The sequence below is a fragment of the Leopardus geoffroyi genome, chromosome D2, assembly GCF_018350155.1.
Source record: "Leopardus geoffroyi isolate Oge1 chromosome D2, O.geoffroyi_Oge1_pat1.0, whole genome shotgun sequence".
NCBI classification, from domain to species: Eukaryota; Metazoa; Chordata; class Mammalia; order Carnivora; family Felidae; genus Leopardus; species Leopardus geoffroyi.
In genome coordinates, this window is record NC_059334.1 from 75,684,316 (window position 1) to 75,704,424 (window position 20,109).

At 37.9% G+C, this 20,109-nt stretch overlaps 1 protein-coding gene across 1 annotated transcript in view; it reads right to left on the reverse strand.

The window, feature by feature from the left end:
* CACUL1 (CDK2 associated cullin domain 1) overlaps window positions 1-20,109 on the reverse strand; it is a 77,170-nt gene that overhangs the window by 26,370 nt on the left and 30,691 nt on the right. Inside the window, exon 4 of the mRNA XM_045439104.1 lies at window positions 2,170-2,265. Coding sequence (XP_045295060.1) covers window positions 2,170-2,265 — 96 coding nt within the window. The remainder of the gene's footprint in view (window positions 1-2,169; window positions 2,266-20,109) is intronic.

Genomic DNA, 20,109 nt, shown 5'->3' on the forward strand with positions numbered 1-20,109 from the left:
TTAGAAACACTCCATCATTGAAAGGCAACAACAGGAAACACTAGGGAAAGGTACCCCCTTTACCAACGATCTAGGCTGAGCAGGCACTGGTTGACTCCCCAACATACAATCCATTGTAATCATTAGTCTTAAGTTATTCACCTGTGGCATTTCTTAGGAATGGTTTTTGATTCAAAGGCAGACACATGACCCAACACAGAACAATCAGACTGAGGGAAACCTAGGCTTTGGTGCCAAGCATCTTATAGTCACTTTATGACCGTGAGAATAAGATGAAACAGATGCTGTGTACAGCGAAGAGACAAAAAAGAACCTGAATCCTTGGTAACACTACTGAACCATGGATTCAACCAACCCTAGAGACAGCCTTATTTGCAGAGTTTTATTCCAAGGGATTAATACTTTTCCTAATTTGCTTAAATCACTTTGAATCAGGTGTTCTGTTTTTTGTAGCCAAAAGCATCCTGATGAGAACGACTGGCAAGTCAAACAAGATTGAACTTGTTCATATTTAAATGTCAACTCCATGGACAGATGTGGGAAATACAAGGAAGAACATTAGCAAGTTGCTCTCTGATTCTCTTAATTCTTAGAAGATTATAAAAATCATAATAATACGTACATGGTGACAAAATAAAACCATGCAACAAAAATTAAGTCTCGCACAACAGACCCTCTGTCGCATTCCCAAAGGCCCCATTCTACTGCGGAAACTTTTGTACATTCTTTCTAAAATGCTGCTTGCATATATATGAATATGCTTTATTTTCCATAATAAAGAGAAAACACTTGCTATAAAGAAATATTACATACTGCTTTGCATGTTGCTTTTTTTTTACCTAATGTATCTGGAGATTTCTCTCTAAATGTACATACATGTTATTACCTTTAACTGCTTACTTTTCTACTGTTAAGTATCTCCCACAAGTTATTTAAGTAATAGTCCCCTGCTGATAATACAGATTTCTCCCAATGTTCTGTTTTGTTTTTTCAGCAAGGTATATTTTATGGAGAATAAATCATTTTGGAGATTAGCATTTCACAGATAGCAATCTTTATGCTACAGAATACAGATCAACCCAAACATCCCATTTCCTAATTTAAAAAACAAAGAGGAATTGCAAAAATGGTTCTTAAGGGCCCCTGCCTTCAGTAAGAACACCAACATCAGGGTTCTATGGCTTGGGCACCTGGGTGGCTTAGCCGGTTGACTGTCCGATTTCGGCTCAGGTCATGATCTCACGGTTCATGGGTTCCAACCCCATATCGGGCTCTGTGCTGACAGCTAAGAGCCTGGAGCCTGCTTCAGATTCTGTGTCTCCTTCTCTCTCTCTGCCCCTTCCCCACTTGCACACTCTCTCTCTCTAAAATAAATAGAGATTAAAAAATTCTATGGCTTTATATATTTATTTATTTATTTTTAATTTTTAATTTTTATTTTTTTTTAATTTTTTTTTTCAACGTTTATTTATTTTTGGGACAGAGAGAGACAGAGCATGAACGGGGGAGGGGCAGAGAGAGAGGGAGACACAGAATCGGAAACAGGCTCCAGGCTCTGAGCCATCAGCCCAGAGCCCGACGCGGGGCTCGAACTCACAGACTGCGAGATCGTGACCTGGCTGAAGTCGGACGCTTAACCGACTGCTATGGCTTTATATATTTAGGAGAGAGAGGGAGGCAAATCAACAAAGTCAACAGACTACAAACTATACTCATGGCATAATTCTCCAAATGAAAGAGATCATAATGGAAGAAAATTTTATTATTCTACTTTTTTTATGGGGTGACTTACTTGACATTATCACACATCATGTTTTTAAATATATTGCTTAACTCTCTACTTTCCGAGGACAAGAAATCTTTCTTATATATCTTTATTTCCCAAGCACAGGATCTTCCATATGGCAGAAATAAAATAAATGCTAACACAGTGACTGCTGATTATTAATGCCTAATTGTCTATTCAGCAGTGTTATTTATGGAGTTTTTAAACAGTAAAAGGGTAAACAAGTCTATGTCAACACAATCAAACATTACTGAGGTAGATTAATTTCCATTTCTAACATAATATGTAGTAAAAGAGAAAGAGAACATGCTTAATTCTGTATCTATCTGTATTTAGGCCAATAAACTGAGATACTCTGGAAAGGGAAAACAGCTCCAACTTACCATATATATGAAAAGAGGCACAATGCTCTGCAATGCCCCCATATATTGTCCAAGGGCTATATTAAATCTTTCAATATAGAGATCTGGAGGGCTGGCCTGTGAGAAAGAACATAAATGTGATCATTATGGGAAACCAAGTATAAAGACCTTCCAATACAAATCTAAAATGCAAATACACTCAGAAGTCCAAGTCAAAATTCATAATGAAATTCCCAATAAAGAAAAGGAGAAGGTGTATATCCTGAAGTTTAGTTTAGACTTCTATCTTTGTTTCAAAATCTGCTACGCAAAACTGAAGTTTGGTTTTGCTGTCTTTAAAAACTGTGTAACTTTACCATGCTAGCTAAAAGGCTTGCTCGGTTAATGAGTAAAAAGTTGAATTCACAAGTTATATTTATTAAGATAAATGATTTTTAAAATTATCACTAAACTATATGTACATTTCTGATAGGAACCAGGCTGTATTTGGACCTAGAATAAGGAAAAAAAAAAACAACAACTCAAGGAAATGGTACAGGCTTAATACACTATGAGAATGGCTGTTGGGGGCGCTTGGGTGGCTTAGCTGGTTAAACGTCCAACTCTCTTGGTTTCAGCTCAGATCATGATCTCACACTTGATGAGCTGGAGCCCCACATCAGGATCCATGCTGACAGTGCAGAGCCTGCTTGGGATTCTCTCTCTGCCCTCTCTCTCTCAAAATAAATAAATAAAATTAAAAAAAAAAAAGTTTGCTGAATTTTTATAATTACCTTAGGCACAGTAATATTCCGAGTTCTATACCACTTCTATAGCTAACCAATTAGTTAGAAAGCAGAGACTTAAATGGTTCATATACATCTGCAGCTCTGGAGAGCAACAAAATAAACATAATACATGCCTGGCTTTTAACTCATTGTTACCAAAATACCAGGTCATAAAGCCATCGAAAGAAACACTTCCAATTTTACTGCGGGTTATGGACTGAATTATGTGTCCCCCTCCCCAAATTCCTGTGTTGAAGCCTGAACTACTGTGCCTATATTTGGAATAAGGAAGCAATTAAGGCTAAATGAGGTCATAAGAGTGGAGCCCTGATCCTTTAGGATTAGTGTCATGAGAAAAGATACCAGGGGGCTCAACCTTCCTCCCTCTCTCTTTCTATCTCTCTCCTCCACCTATCTATCCCCCACCAACACACCAGAGGAAAGGCCATGTGAGCACCCAGCAAGCCCATAGCTGTCTACAAGCCAGAAAAAGAGCTCTCATCAGAAACCAAATCAGAGGCTACATTAATCTTGGACTCCCCAGCCTCGAGAACAGTGAGAAATAAATTTCTGTTGTTTAAAGCAACCAGAGTCTGCAGTATTTTGTTACGGCAGCCCAAGCAGACTAAGGCACTGTGTTTTATGAAAGTACATCCATCTACCGTTGCATTTTATTCTCTAAAGGTAAATTAATTAGGTGCCATTTTAATATTGAAGAAACGCACAAATGGGCAAGTCATTTGTCTAAAATTAGAGAGTAAATAGGATAGACCCAGGTCTCCCAGCTACGAATTCATTCCGGAGCTAGAGAGTTAGGGGGATGGGCATGGCACAACCTGCCATGCAAACAGGTGGTTCCAACCCGGCGAAGTCTCACTACCTGACAACCATAACCTGCACAGAAGGTCTTGCTTTCAAACAAGGTGTAAGGAAATGCTATGCTGAAAAGATTCCTAAGTGCTAAATTTAAGCAATGAAATTATAAAACCATTTCAGCTATACTGTTTTAGAAATGTCCCAATATTCTAATACTATTTTTTTTTTTCAATTTTTTTTTTCAACGTTTATTTATTTTTGGGACAGAGAGAGACAGAGCATGAACGGGGGAGGGGCAGAGAGAGAGGGAGACACAGAATCGGAAACAGGCTCCAGGCTCTGAGCCATCAGCCCAGAGCCCGACGCGGGGCTCGAACTCACGGACCGCGAGATCGTGACCTGGCTGAAGTTGGACGCTTAACCGACTGCGCCACCCAGGCGCCCCTAATACTATTTTTAAAATAAGACTTAATTTATACTTTTTTCAGTTCTACTTAGACGTTAGAGTATGTGTAGTGAACTGTCCTTACTTCTAATTCATCTCTCATTATTGAATAGAGGGTTGGCACAAACTAGGTCCTTTTTTCACATTTATTTTTCTTGGTCCTCCTAATTACCTGCAAATTGAATGTTATGTCCATTCTACGTATGAGGCAACTAAGGGCTCAGAAGGAGTCACTTGTCTACAGCCCCACAGCCAGTAAGCCCAAGAACTAGGACTCAAACCCTGGCCAATCTGAGTTCTTCCATGTATCCACCCTCCTTATTTGGCACCCTGTAACCTTTAGAACAATTCAGGGCACACCATCTGCCTCTCTGCTTTCACATCTTGCTCCTTCTTGTACACGGCCCGGCACAGCACTCACAAGGCACTCCTAAACAGTTCCCAAACAACGTCGGTGTGCTGTTTGAGACCTCCTTGACCCCTCTTCCTGAACGTCTCTATAACTAGGCCCTGATGAGACTCACCCTGGGCTAATTTCTATTCACCTTTCAAGATTTGTGTCCCTTTCTCAAAACTATCTGAGATATAGGCCGTCCAACAGGGCACCATCCCTCTTCTTCACTTCTCCCACTAGCTGGTCTTTGCCACTAAACTTCAAGTCCCCGGAGGGCAAGACCTGTGTCTTTTCTTTATGCCTCCGCAGCTGACCACAGAACCTGGAACACGGCACGTCGAGATAAATGCATTTTTGCAAGGACACTCTTCCTTAAATCTAAATTTCTCTAAGTGTATCTAAATCTAATCTAATCTAGCCTTGTTTTTATCTAAACTGCTTTTTTGTTATCTGACAAGACTGTATGACCTTAGGCAATTCATTTAGCCTTCTGAATTTCAATTTCCATAAATATGAAATAGGAAGAATACTAATTGTGCTACTTCTAAGATATGCCAACAATCAAAGAAAACAATATGAATATGCTTTGAAAAATGTCAAACATTACAAATGCATATGCAACTAGTGAGGATAAGTAAACTTTGAGTTAACCACCTATTTGTCTAATACTTCAGAAAAACCTATTAACATTATGAAAGGCAGTCTTTTGTTAACTAAAGAAGTTGGGGGAAATGGTTCCACATTATAAGCATACTTTTAAGTATAACTAATGGACAGAATCACATGTAATATCTTTTTCTAAACTGCTGCAAAGAACTCTGGAAATGATATTTCAACATCCAAAGAAATAAATTTTAGAAGTATTATATGAGAAAAAGAAAATCTGAAGAGTTTTTGCATTAAAATAATTTTCCCTTTTCATAAAAGGACACTTTATCTATTCAGAAGTTAAAAGTATGAACACTGATCAAAAGGCACACTTAATAGCAGACAGAATAAATAAAATTGAATTCCTTAGTTATTCTTTTCAAGAATTCCCAAAGCCTCAAAGGTTATGAGTATTAAAAAGCACTTTTTGTACTAAATCAAATGTCAGAACATTTACTTAGCTTTTTTAGTTCCACATTTCATGCAGCACTTATTCAAAACCTTTTAAATGACAGGACTATAAATTATAACAGTCTTCTAAAATAAATCCAATCTCTTTACTAGGAACTAGACATAACTGCTATTAAAAAAAATAACAGATTGTTCCTCCTTAAAACTTAAGTTCAGTATACCTTGGGCCCCACTGGGGAAATTGCTACCTATTTGATTTACATCATTTCAATATGAATGTATTTGGCTTGGACATTAAATGCAATTTTTTATCCCTAAAATAAGCAAGGTTCATTTTTCTTCTAAGAAAAAAAAAAAGAAAAGAAAAACAAGAAAAAGGTGCCAGAAAAATGACCATTGCTCCAAACTTGCTCCAACTTTTCATAACAGACCTAGATTCCCTGAAATTCATAACACAGCTGGTAGGAATGTTTCAATCTCTTCTGTTTTTAAATGGGTAATACATTCATCTGGTTTAAAATTCAAATGCATTCAAAAGGAAGTAAAGAGTTTACCTTTACTCCTTCCTCGCTGGACCAACCAACACTTAATTCCTTTATATCCTTCCAGAAGAATTTTACATACATACAAGAAAATAACTATCCCATTTATATCCCTTTCCACCCAAATGCTAATATAAAACCAAAACAATCTGTACCTTTCCTAACAACATTATCTTGGAGACTTTTATTCTAGTGGCTCTCAAACGTTTTGGTCTCAGAAACACTTGACACTCCTAAAAATTATTAAAGCTTCCAAAAAGCTTGTATTATATGGATTGTATCTATCAATAATTACCATACTAGAAATTAAACCTTGGTTTTAAAAATATGTATTCGTATTTATTCCAAAATGACAATAAAGTTATTTCATTTTAACACTTTAATGTTATAGTATATACTTTAGATTACAAACTAGTTGTATGTAAATAACTATTTTCCCAAAAAAGGTAAGAAAAATGACATTGTTTTTACATTTTTGCAAGCCTCTTTAGCACCTGGCTTAACAGAATCTAGCTTAACTGCTAGATTCTCATACCTGCTGTGGTATGGAATCAGTCATGATATGTTGTTTTGGTTGAAGTAAATGAAGAAAATCTAGCCTCACACAGATATGTAGGCAGATAAGGAAGGCATTTTTAATATCCTTTTCAGGTAATTGTGGATATTTTTCTTTGAAACTTGACAAGTGGTAGTTTCTTAAAGGTTAGTTGCAACAGGAAAGCTGAAACTATCATGAATTCTTTGTACTCTATTACATTAAAACCCACTGGTCTATCTTGTACTATGAATGGATCTTTTACCACATACATTTTATATCATCATAAATTGGTCATTTATAAAATACTGACTGAGTTATGCAGATCTTCCACACGTTGACACGTTTCACTATACATGAAAAAGAAAAAATTACATTTGTTACTATCACCACCTATCTCATCAGAAGAGTCTTTTTTTTTTTTAATTTTTTTTTTAACGTTTTTATTTATTTTTGAGACAGAGAGAGACAGAGTATGAATGGGGGAGGGACAGAGAGAGAGGGAGACACAGAATCAGAAGCAGGCTCCAGGCTCTGAGCCATCAGCCCAGAGCCCGACGCGGGGCTCGAACTCACGGACCGTGAGATCGTGACCTGAGCCAAAGTCGGACGCTCAACCGACCGAGCCACCCAGGCGCCCCAGAAGAGTCTTTTTAAAAGTCCTAGAAAGCTATCAAGGTCATGGTGGTAGACCATGCGGGTTTTCCAAAATTCCAATTTTTACTTTAAAGCTCGAATTTTATCATTGCCAACAAACACTGTCAGTTGCTTTCCTTGAAGTGACACACTTGATTTGAGAAAATGTCGAATATACCAAAGTCTAAACAACCACAGTTTGTCGTCATTCTTTCAAATAAAAATAGTGTCTACAGGAAAACAAAACCCAGCTAGTTTAGCTCAAAATTTATACAACCACACACAAGTGCTTTTTCTTAAAACAATCACTGTACTTTGGTATGTAGTTTCCCATTTCTTCACACAGGATTTTTTAAGTTTATTTTTTTTGTTTTTAGTAATCTCTACACCCAACATAGGGCTCGAACTCCCAACCCCAAGATCAAGAGTCACATATTCTTCCAACCGAACCAGCCAGGTGCCCCGCACAGAATATTTTTTTTTTTTTAATTTTTAATGTTTATTTATTTTTGAAAGAGAGAGGGCAAGCACAAGCACAGGAGGGGCATAGACAGAGGGAGACACAGAATCTGAAGCAGGCTCCAGCTGTCAGCACAGAGCCTGACATGGGGCTCAAACCCACGAACTACGAGGTCATGACCTCAGCCGGAAGTCGGACGCTTCACAGACTGAGCCACCCAGGCGCCCCCAGGATATTTTTTAAAGTACCCAAAGTTACCATAAAGTTAATAATTTTCACTGCTTTGTCTAGGATATTAAGTGAAATGCTTTCGTTTTCTACTGCAGCATGTGAAAGTGAAGATTTGTGCAAAGGCACCAACAGTTTGCACCACTGCTTGTGCACCACCAGAACAAGTATCAACGCAGAAAAGGGCAAAAAACATCTTAGTAGTACTAGAGACAGTTTCAATTTTGCAGACCCCCTGAAAGGATTTCAGGGAAACTAGTAAGTTCCAAACCACACTTTAAGAAACCTGTTCTAAGTACAAAATCTGAATGTACTAGTTAATCTCCATATTGACAGCTTGTTTTCAACCTTTTGTTACCGAAATGTTGCAATTAATAACTTCAAATAGATGTTATTTTATAGACAGTACTTTTTAAAAAATTTTTAAGTTAAAAAAAAAAGAACTAGATGATAGTCTTATGGATTATGGTATAGGAACCAAAAGAACTTTGGCAGCACCTAGTTCTGAAGACCCAACCTGCTAAGAATCACTAACATTTTATATATATACACACATGTATGTATATATACATATATACATACACATACATATAATATTATATTATATATATAATATATATGTATAATATTGTGTTATATTATACATATATATGTGTATAATATTATTATACATATATAATATATATATTTATATATAATATATATAAACATATAAATAATATATATAAATAATATATATATATATTATTCATTAAGAATATTCCTTAGAGCAAGGAGGGAAGAGCTGGATTTGACATACCATACCAAGCCTTCATAGAAGGGAAGGAAAACAAAAGTTTATCTTTAGTTTTGAAAGCTAGATAAAAAAGTGTGGTCAGTTATTCTAAAGGGATGTATATTAATTTTATAGCAACATGATTTATTTCAAGAATTTTACTAGACAATAGACTTAAAAATACTTACGATCGAGGTCAGTACTGCCAACAGGACTTTCTGCAATGATGGAAAAGTCCTATACCTGCACTAGCCATGTAGGGCTACTGAGCACTTGAAATGTATTTAATGAAACTAAGGAACTGAGTTTTTATTCCATTTTCATTTGAAGAGACGCACATGGCTAGTGGCTATCAAAATGGACACAAATGTAAGATACAAACAAGTTCCACAATTTCCTATTTATATCCCTCCTCTTCTGCCTCTGCCCCCAACCCCATCCCACCAAAATGAAACATGAAAAAAATTTTTAGAATATGTGCTTTGGGGCACCTGGGTGTTGCAGTCAGTTAGGCAACCAACTCAGGATTTCAGCTCAGGTCATGTCTCACAGTTCATGAGTTCAAGCCCCACATCAAGCTCTGTGCTAATAGTGCAGAGCCTGCTTGGGATTCTCTCTCTTTCCCCTTCTCTCTCAAAATAAATAAAAAATTAACCTAAAAAAAAAAAAAAGAATATGTGCTTTTATGTTCATAATAACATTGTCTTCAAATAAAGAAATGACTTTTGCATGTTAAAATGAAATAGGGAAGAAGAAAGGATGGGAGAGAAGAGTCTAAAACACATAAGGCTACTAACATGTATCTTTACAGAAGTAATACATGTTTACTAAAATTTTAAAAGATTAAAAACGCAATTATAGAAAAACCACCACTACCAACATTGGTAGATAACTACCATTAACATTTCCATCTGTTCTTGTATGTGTGTGCATGTTTTAACAAACATGGAATTACATTATTTTGTAATCTGCTTTTATCACTCAGCTATACAGCAACATCTCCTAGGTCAAATACATTTCTACCACATAATGACCATCTGGACACACCATTGTCTATTTTACCTGTCCCTCTTCATGAGACACTTAAACTATGCTTTACTGTTTATATTATCCGGTCTGCATGGATACTTCTCTAACCCAGACTAGAACTTCAGTGGTGCAAATGTGTTGAGTGGCTTCAGCCATAACACAGTCTTCTATTTAAACAAGATGACACCACTCCTTGCTTAAGAGAGACCAGGTTCAGCAACAGTGGTGCACTTCTCCAGGCCAGCGGGTCTCAAAGAATGTTGTTCTCCACATCACCCGAAGGGCTTGTTAATGATGCAGATTCCTGAGCCACACTCCAAAGTCCTAACTCCGAAACTTTCCAGAAGTGTACAGATATGTATTTTTAAAATATTTATTTATTTTGAGAGAGAGAGAGAAAGACAGACAGACAGACAAAGCATGAGCGGGGAAGGGGCAGAGAGAGAGGGAGACACAGGACTCAAAGCAAGCTCCAGGCTCTGCACTGTGAGCACAGAGCCTGACGTGGGGCTCGAACTGTGAGATCATGACCTGAGCTGAAGCCGGACCCTTAACCGACTGAGCCACCCAGGTGCCCCTCCAGAACTGTATATTTTTACTGAGAATTTCAGGGGATTCTTTAAAGCTGGTCAGCGGCCATTAAATGTTTAGAAAAGTCAAGCGTAGACCACTGTGAAGGAAAAGCAGTTTTATGGGAAGGAAGCCCAGAGGATTCAAGAGAGGGTTGAGCAGTAATCACCCATGCAACACAAGGCATTTACTGCATGACAACAGGAACAATTTAGCTGCAAACTATACTCAAATTAGTAAAAAATGATACACTAACATTTTAACATTAGTGATAAACTCTACCTACATTTTTATTTTAAATGTAACAGCTTCTTGACTGTTGTCAAATTCAGTGATTATAAAGTTATTAAAATGTAATGGAAGTTCCACATCCACTCAGAATGCAGAAAGCTGCTAGAAAACATCAGTCCCACCCTCATGATAACAAAAAAACTAGTTAAAATACATAATCAGTTTTCCAAACTCATCAGGGATCTGAGGTCTCTGTATTTTACAGCTGCACTGTCCAGCTAGGTGAAATGAATTCTAAAGAGTGACCAGCTCCGTAGTGCCTGCCTGGCTCAATTGGTAGAGCAAATGACTCTTGGTCTTGGGGTCGTGAGTTTGAGCCCCACGTTGAAGGTAGAGATCACTTTAAAAAAAAAAAATCAGATATATATATTTTTTAAAGTTTATTTATTTTGAGAGAGGGCAAGCATGTAGGTCGCACGCAGGGGAGGGACAGAAACAGAGAGGGAGAGAAAGAGAATCCCAAGCAGTTTCCACTGTCAGCATGGAGCCTGACACAGGCTCAAACCCACGAATGGTGAGATCATGACCTGAGCCAAAATCAAGAGCCAGACGCTTAACTGACAGAGCCACCAGGTGCCTCCCCAAAATAAAATCTTTTAAAAATAATAAAAATAAAAAGTGACCAGCTCGTCTAAGGCAAGAATGGACACATGAACAGTTTTTCCATCAGTGATGGCAGCCACAAAGGCTGGTAAGAAAACAACAGAAACGGTAACAAATCATTAAAGTCCACGTATAACTAACAGTTCAGAATCCCTGTGAGCCCCAACACAAGGATAGTCCACACCTATTCTCCAGTTCCTTTTTTTTTTAAGTTTATTTATTTATTTTGACAGAGAGTGAGTCGGGGAGGGGCAGACAGAGAGGGAGAGAAAGAGAATCCCAAGTAGGCTCTGTGCTGAAGCCCAGAGCCAAATGTGAGGCTCAATCCCAGGAACCGTGAAATCATGACCTGCGCTGAAATCAAGAGTCGAATCCTCATCCAAATGAACCACCCAAGCACCCCACTCCAGTTCCTTTATGTAAGTTTCCACTGGGTCTTTAAGAGTAAACTAAATTAAAAGTCCAGCCTCTGTGACCCTGATTCCTATAGCTTACCCACATTAACAGTGACTAAGCTAGGTGACATGGCAGTTACAAAAGGTTCAAGGATTACTTAATACAGGAAAATATCTAAAGAAGTCAGATGGACTAGGATGACTTCTCACTTTCTACACACCTCACCTCTTTTAATACTTAACAAAAATTACCACTTATCCCTATTTGCTTATTTTTTAAAGAAAACTTTTTCCCTTATCTTTTCCAATTTAAATACATGACTCTGTCTCAAGACAAAAAGTTTATTTTAAAAAGAATATAACTGGGGACTCTTGACTTTCGCTCAGTTCATGACCTTACGGTTTGTGAGATCGAGCCCCACATTAGCCTGCTTGGGATTCTCTCTCTGCCCCTCCCTCATTCTCTCTCTCTCAAAATAAATAAATGAATATTTAAAAAATAAATAAAAAGAATACAACTCTTATTTGTACTCTGTATACACTGTGATCATAAATAACTACAAACATCTATTCAGTACTGGAGTGATTTGACTCTCTTGCTAATCACAAATTCCATCTTCAGGATGCTGTTTTAAGTAACAAATAGATGGTTCTAGTAATCTCAGCTGTAAAGCAAGCACATGCTTTTTATCAACAAGTACTTTATTGGATCTCTCTCTGAGTCTGACACTATGTTAAGCCCCATGAGGGCATATAAAAAGGAAACACAGTCCCTATCTTGAAAAACTGACAGTGAACTTATTAGAATTATGGTCTGCAGAGGGTTGAAGTATCTCACTGGCAAATTCAGTGAGACAAGAACAACTTTGCTATAACAAGTGCTTTAAGTTTCAGTTTGGATAAAAAAATAGATCTCAAAATAACTTTTTCAAAAAAAATTCAGTGAAATACACATATGAAGAGCTGCCTACCAGTTGGCAATGATAATTATTTTACTTGAAAGCTATGTAGAGACAATAGGCAATTTTCTTATTATCTAAAATCATCCTGGGGCTCCTGGGTGGCTCAGTCGATTAAGCATCCAACTTCAGCTCAGGTCATGATCTCGCGGTTGGTGAGTTCAAGCCTCATGTTGGGCTCTGTGCTGACAGCTCAGAGCTGGAGCCTGCTTCGGATTCTGTGTCTCCCTCTTTCTCCCTCCCCCGCTTGCACTCTGTCTCTCTAAAAAATAAATAAACATTAAAAGAAAGTTTAAAAAATATCATACTCACTCAGTAAGGATTAAATAGCATATTTGGGGGATGAAAGTTTTTTTCAAAACACACTCTGTAGTTAAACAGAGTACAGAAATTCTAGCCTCTAAAAAATACGTAAAATTTCAAATTGGCCACCAAGACAACCAGTTGAGTTATGCTGCCACCCACTGGACAAATCACAAACAGCAAAGCAACCCTTGCTCTGACTTCAAACACCAAGACAATTTGGCTCAGTTTGTTGGCGGTCTGGCAGTTAAAGCTTTTATTTGTAATCTGGTGTCTCTGAAGAGCGACACAAAGTTAAGTAATGTTGACTAATTATGGTTTAGTTTCTATTAATTTCCATTATTACAAATAGGTCTGGAGTCAAATTATATTGACCTCAACCAAGATATATTCAGCTCACGAGACATTAAAACTACTCCAATCTTAGTAAAAATAAATGGTTTAAACACAATTACTTGACAAATACTCATCTAACCGTTCCAAATTCAGCCCTACTGGGGAATAAAAACTGCAACATCTTTCTTCCCCATGTCTGTTTCTGTGGCCTCTCCTCCTCAGAACCCTGAACTCAGGTTAGTATTACTGGTACCATCCCTAACACGTCAATGTTATTGTCCTGGCCTGAGAACCAAGTCTGTTTAAACACAATATTCACGTACACGATGTACAGTGCAAGCTCCAGATCACTGACCAACTGCTGGAAGGAACACACTTGTGAACAGGTTACTGGCTATAAAGCTAATAGATCAAAACATCAATAGTTGTTGTGAAAGTGAAAATATACTCTCAAAAGAATAAAGTGCATTAATGTGTACAATAAATTTATCAACATTACATGGGGAAAAATGCCTCATGATTGCTCTAATGGATTCTTGATTCAGATGTACACAAAAATAATCGAAGTATGGAAGTGTCATTTAAGACAGTTTTAAGGGTATAGAATGTTCTATCCATTAAATTCAATTACCCAAATGTTGGGGCAAATAGGATATTCTAAATACTGTCAACTCAAATACTTATCTCAGTGACTTAAAATAACAAAGTCTGGATAAATAAAATGTACTATAGGGGTGCCTGGGTGGCTCAGTCGGTTTGAGCATTTGACTCTGGATTTCGGCTCAGGTCGTGATCTCATGGTTTGTGGGTCTGATCCCCAAGTTGGGCTCTATGCTGATAGTGTGGAGTCAGCTTGGGATTCTCTCCCTCTCTCTCTGCCCACCCCCCACTTGTGCACACTCTGTCTCTCTCTCAAAATAAATAAATAAGCTTAAAAAAAATAAAAATAAATAAAATGTACTATAACCATGCAATGCAATGTTATTCAGCCATAAAAAGAAATGAAGTATTAATCATGATATAAACGGGAATGAACCTTAAAGCAGATTAGCGGTTGCCAGTGGCTGAGAGAAGGGGAGGGTGGGAAAGTACTGCCGGTGACTAGCGGTTTTCCTGCTACGGTACCTACAATGTTCTTTAAATTAGCAGTGATGCGGGGCGCCTGGGTGGCTCCGTCGGTTGAGTGACCGGCTTTGGCTCAGGTCATGATCTCACAGTTTGTGAGTTCGAGCCCTGCGTTGGGCTCTGTGCTGCCAGCTCAGAGCCTGCAGCCCGCTTCGAATTCTGTGTCTCCCTCTCCCTCTGCCCCTCCCCCACTCATGCTGTCTCTGTCTCAGAAACAAATAAACATAAAAAGCAAATAAATAAATTAGCCGTGATGGTTGCACAACTTCATGACTACACTAAAACCAAGTGTGTACATTTTTTCAATGAGTTCAAACTGGGAAAAAAATACATAGCAAAGCTTTCTTCCTCAGGCTACCAGCCCATCTTGAAAGTCTGTTCCATGTCATACTTACCCAGGGACCCGGGATAAGAAAGCCTCCGCCATCTGAAACACTTAGCAGGCAAAGGGAAATTCAGAAAATCGGACAGCTGATCTTAAGGGCTTCCGATCTTTGGGTACACACTTCACCATACACACTTCACTTTCTTTCACAATTCACAGGCCAAAGCAAGTCACTTAGCTAAGTCTAACGTCTATGAGATAGAGACATATACTCCTACCATGCATCCCATAAGTAAGAGAAATGCAAACATTCGATTAATGGCATTATGACTAGAATATTTATCTAATAAGTACTTAACTGAGCTCAAGACTACAACAGGCCAAAAGAAACCAACGCTAGTACGTCAGGATTCTTGCCCTCAAGGAGCTCACAGGCTGCACAGATGGCATCCTCCTTGGTAACTAAATAGACGTCAAAGTGCTCAACTAAGGACGACAGTAGCAATACAAATAAAATGCTACAGAAGCAAAGAAGAGAAAGTGATTAATTAAGCCTCTTGGGAACAATGGAGTTAAAATTAAAAGCTCAGCAAACCCTAACAGACAAGTAGAACGCCCCTTTCCAGAAAGGGGGGAGATGATCCTCAAACAACACGGGTTTGAATTGCATGGGTCCACTTATTCACGGATTTTTTCCATACGGTACAGTACTGTAAATATATTTTCTCTTATGATTTTCTTGACATTTTTTCTCTAGCTCACTTTATTGTAAGAATACAATATATAACACATATAATATACAAAATATGTGTTAATCAACTGCTTATGTTATCAGTAAGACTTCCAGTCAACAATAGGCTACTAGTGGTTAAGTTTGGGGGAAGTGAAAAGTTACATTCAGATTTTCAACTGTATGGGGCACCAACCCCCCCCCCCCATTGTTCAAGGGTCATTGTTCATAGTGGCAAAAGTAACCAAATGAGAAAACACATAAGGATGAAAACACACAGCCCATTTAAATTTTAATAGCAAAATAATGTTACACTATCTTGCTGAGTTCACAGTGTGAAGAGCCTTGAAATCCTAATTGTTAAGGAGTATGGTCTTTGCTCTTTAGGTAAACAGAGAGTCAAAAGGTTAAGAGAATAGATGATAAGTCTGAAAAATAAACAAAACGGACTAAGGCAAGCTGCATGGCCAAGATACAAATTAGAAATCTTTTTCTATTTTTCAGCCAAGTCCCAATGAGGACCTAAACTAGGGACATGGCATGGGATCAATCTGAGACACTTTACACGGGGGAAAATTAGCAAGACTTGGGACTCATTTCCTACCTCTATCCTATTACTCATCACATTCTAATATATTGAAATGATCATTACACCTTTCCCCTAAACAGTACTAAAGAATAAACCTGCATCTTAATTATCCCTGCAGCCTTAGCATCTAGCACATTTGCTCACACATGGACACTCAATGTTTGCAGACCTGAATGTTCTCAAACCATTATCTTCCTTCCCTATCTCTCAAGTCCCCTTTAGCAACTGCCAACATCTCTATGGAAACCATATCGATCTCTCAATCCACTCACCCTGCCTCTCTTCCAACTGGTCATGGTTTTAGCTATTCTGTTTCTCTGATCCCTGCAACACATTCTAGATGCTGCTTTCTCCCTTCTCCTTACCAACAAGTCCACAATTTCTTGTCCAAGATTCCTGGGGCTAGAGGTGTGCCATTAATTCAGAACTTTTCAGATTCAGAAGGTATCATGGTATCTACACAATATATTACGTGTAGAGATTGGGAATATGCAGTAGAGATTGGGAATATCAACACACTGATCTTTTGGGAGAAATTCGTAACACACGGATATTTCTGAGAAAAAAAATATGTAAATGTTCCCACCAAGTTCCTCACGAGTTTAAATCAAGTTTTACTACATGAGTTTTGACACCAAACTTACAAAAAGAAAAATACACTTTCAAAGCTTTTTTTTGGATTTTAGAATTTCAGATAAGGAACTGTGGACCTGTAGTTTACCTGGTCTACTGCAACCACTATTTATATTTAGATAATCTTTGATATTCTACATTGATCTAAGATGCAACTCCTGGTACGTAAGGGCTTCTGCAGTTTGGTTCCAATCTGCCTTTTTTCAGCCTGATCTCCTTCCAGTTTCCCTCAAACACCACATCTATCTTCACAGGACCTCTCTTTGCTACCCAAACCTCCCCAGAAACTGCCTTTGCTTATGAAGCTTTCTTAGCCCAAAAATGCTCCCTCCCCAAACATCTACCCATTCTTCATGACGTATCATTTTTAATGCTGTCTCCTCTCTACTCCTCCATCTGGCTGTGACTATTACACTGTTAGTCTGTCATGGCACTTTTCTTACTCTGTTTTGTACCACAGTTTCCTGAATACTTCTGATCATTTCAACGGTCTACTAGCAAAGATTGTGACTTAATTCTTTCTCTGGGTTTCATCTGTATTCTTTTTCTAATTTCTTGAGATAAATGCTGCTAACATCACTGATGTGTTAACTTCTCACTATGATTATGGATTTGTCTGTTTATCCTTTTAGGGGTTATGTTATTGGGTGCATACACATTTTAGAAATGTTACATACCTTCCTGGAACTGGAACTTTTTATTATAAAAAGTTCTCTTTAAGGGCAACTGGATGGCTCAGTTGGTTAAGTGTCCGACTCTTGATTTCAGCTCAGGTCATGACTGCACGGTTCGTGGGTTCGAGCCCTGCATCGGGCTCTATGCTGGTAGCACAGAGCCTGCTTGGGATTCTCTCTCCCTCTTTCTATCCCTCCCCAACTTGCACATGTGCACTCTCTCTCTCAAAAATAAATAAACCTAAAACAAGTTCTCTTCATATACAATAATACCTCTTGTTCTGAGTCTACTTTTTATGATATCAATGTAGCTATATCATCTTTCTTTCAGGCTTATGTTTGTATGGTATACCTTTTTCCATCATTTATTTTCAATCCTTCTGTCTAAAATTATGCTAAATATGCTGCCTCATATTAGCAGCATTTCATAAGGTTGCAGAATTGCATTCAGTTTGATAATCTGCTTACTTTTTTAAATACAGTAGTCTTAACATTTCACATAATAATTGATACACAGAAGTTTATTTTTAAATGATTTTTTTTAATTAAAAAAAAATTTTTTAAGTTCATTTATTTTGAGGGGGAGCGCAAATAGGGCAGGGGCAGAGAGAGGGAGAGAGAAAATCCAAAGCAGGCTCCACCCTGGCAGCGCAGGGCCCAACATCGGGCTCAAACTCCCAAACGGTGAGGTCATAACGTGAGCCAAAACCAAGAATCGGATGCTTAACCGACTGAGCCCCCCAGGTGGCCCTTGCTTGATATGCTGAAGTTTAAATTTATTACCTTACTATTTGTTTTCTATGTGTTCCATCTGTTTTCTGTCCTTTTTTTTTTTAATCCTTTCTTGATTTCCTTGATTATTTTTAAGTTATTCCATCCTCTTCCTCTATTACCCATTAATTATACTTTCTTTTACCATTCTTTTAGTGGTTACCCTAAAATTACAGACTGCATCCTTGTTATCAGTCTAACTTAGTATTTTACCTCTTTCTACACAATGCAAGGGCCTTAGAACATTTTACACCCAGGTACTCCCTTCCACCTTACATGTAATTGTCATGTGTTTTGATTACATAGATTTTTACACTCTATAAGACATTATCATTATTATTATTCTACACTCACATATTTATCTTCTGTTGTTCTTCATTTCTACCTGATTCTCCAAGTTTTCATCTAGGAACATATTCTTTCTATCTGAACAACACTCTTCATTACTTCTTTAAGGTGAGAGACTACTGATGATGGATTCTCTCAATTCTTGTCCAGAAATGGATTTTACCATTTCTTTTACTTTTATGCTCACCTCCTAACATGACTAGTTATTTCTGATGGAGTGCCAGATACTGTTTATGAAAAATCAGAGAACCATCTGATGCCTCAGATGTTATCTTTCTCAGAGACAATTTACTTTTGCTTCTGGTAAGCAACTAGAGACACTAGCAAATCCACACCACCTTAATGCAAGTCAGGAATCAGGCTCCAGTTATAACAGTCGGTAACTTACTATTTTTGCTACTGTTGGGATGTGATCCTTCACGTTTGATGGACTCTAATCTCCCAATTTTTATCACCCTACCCCCACAAGCCCATCAAAACTCTATTAAATTCTCGGCCAATTAGCTTTCTTTTCCAGAATAAACAGGGGCCCCTAGTGGAGAAATGGCTCAAGTGCTAGACTCCCCTCTCTGGGTTTCCTTCTCTCCGATTGTGATCCTATAATTCCTTACACTTTTTATTAGCAACCTTGTCCATTTTTTACACTGTAATCAGTAAAGCGTTGGTCCAAATTATCTAGCCTTATCAATCATTTATCTGCTGTTATACCTAACAGACTACCTTATATACTTGGATGGAAGGCACTGGCTACATCAGGTTTCCCACTAGGAACCCCCATAACCAATCAACCAGCTCAGTTTTTTATACTAACCAAAAAATTGACTGTGACTGAGAAAGGCAATAGGGAGTCTAAGTTTCTGAACAAGAAAGTGTGCCTATCATATTAGCGTTTTCAGAAGATTACTTAACCAAAGAGTATAGAAAAACCAATTGGGAGAATGCTGCAGACATGAGCCAATACTGACATGGAGAAGAACAACAGCAATTAGACTGAAAGATGACAGAAGCAAGGGAAATGATAGTGTTCTATCAACCTTGACAGTCACCTGGAAAGAAGGGGTGAAGGAGAAAAAAGGAGTCAAAGATGAACATGAAATCTCAAGTCTGAGAGTGAAAATTATTTGGGTGAAGAGGAATTTAGATTTAGACACGAATATGAGGTATCCACAAGAAGAAATCCCAGTTGAAATGGTCAACAGACATTTGGAGAACCTGGTCTGAGCCCTCACCAAAAGTATGGGGACTGCTAAGAGTTTCAACAGAATTTTCCACAACTAACCAGAATATCGTTCACTAAACTAATAAACCTGTTACCTATTTCCATTCACTAGTATATTAAAAAATCAGAACTAGAAATTCACATTTGAGGCTTTGGAGATACAGAAAAAGGAAAATATATTAATAGAGAATTTATTTAAAGAAGAGAGGAGTTAAATGCAAGGGAGCAGAATGGCTTTAAAAAAACCTGAGGCAGAGGGAGTGGGCAGGGGGATGGGCTAAATGGATGATGAGTATTAAGGAGGGCATTTGTCGTGATGATCACTGTTACATGTAAGTGATGAATCACTAAATTCTACTCATGAAACTAGTATTACACTACATATTAACTGGAATATAAAAACT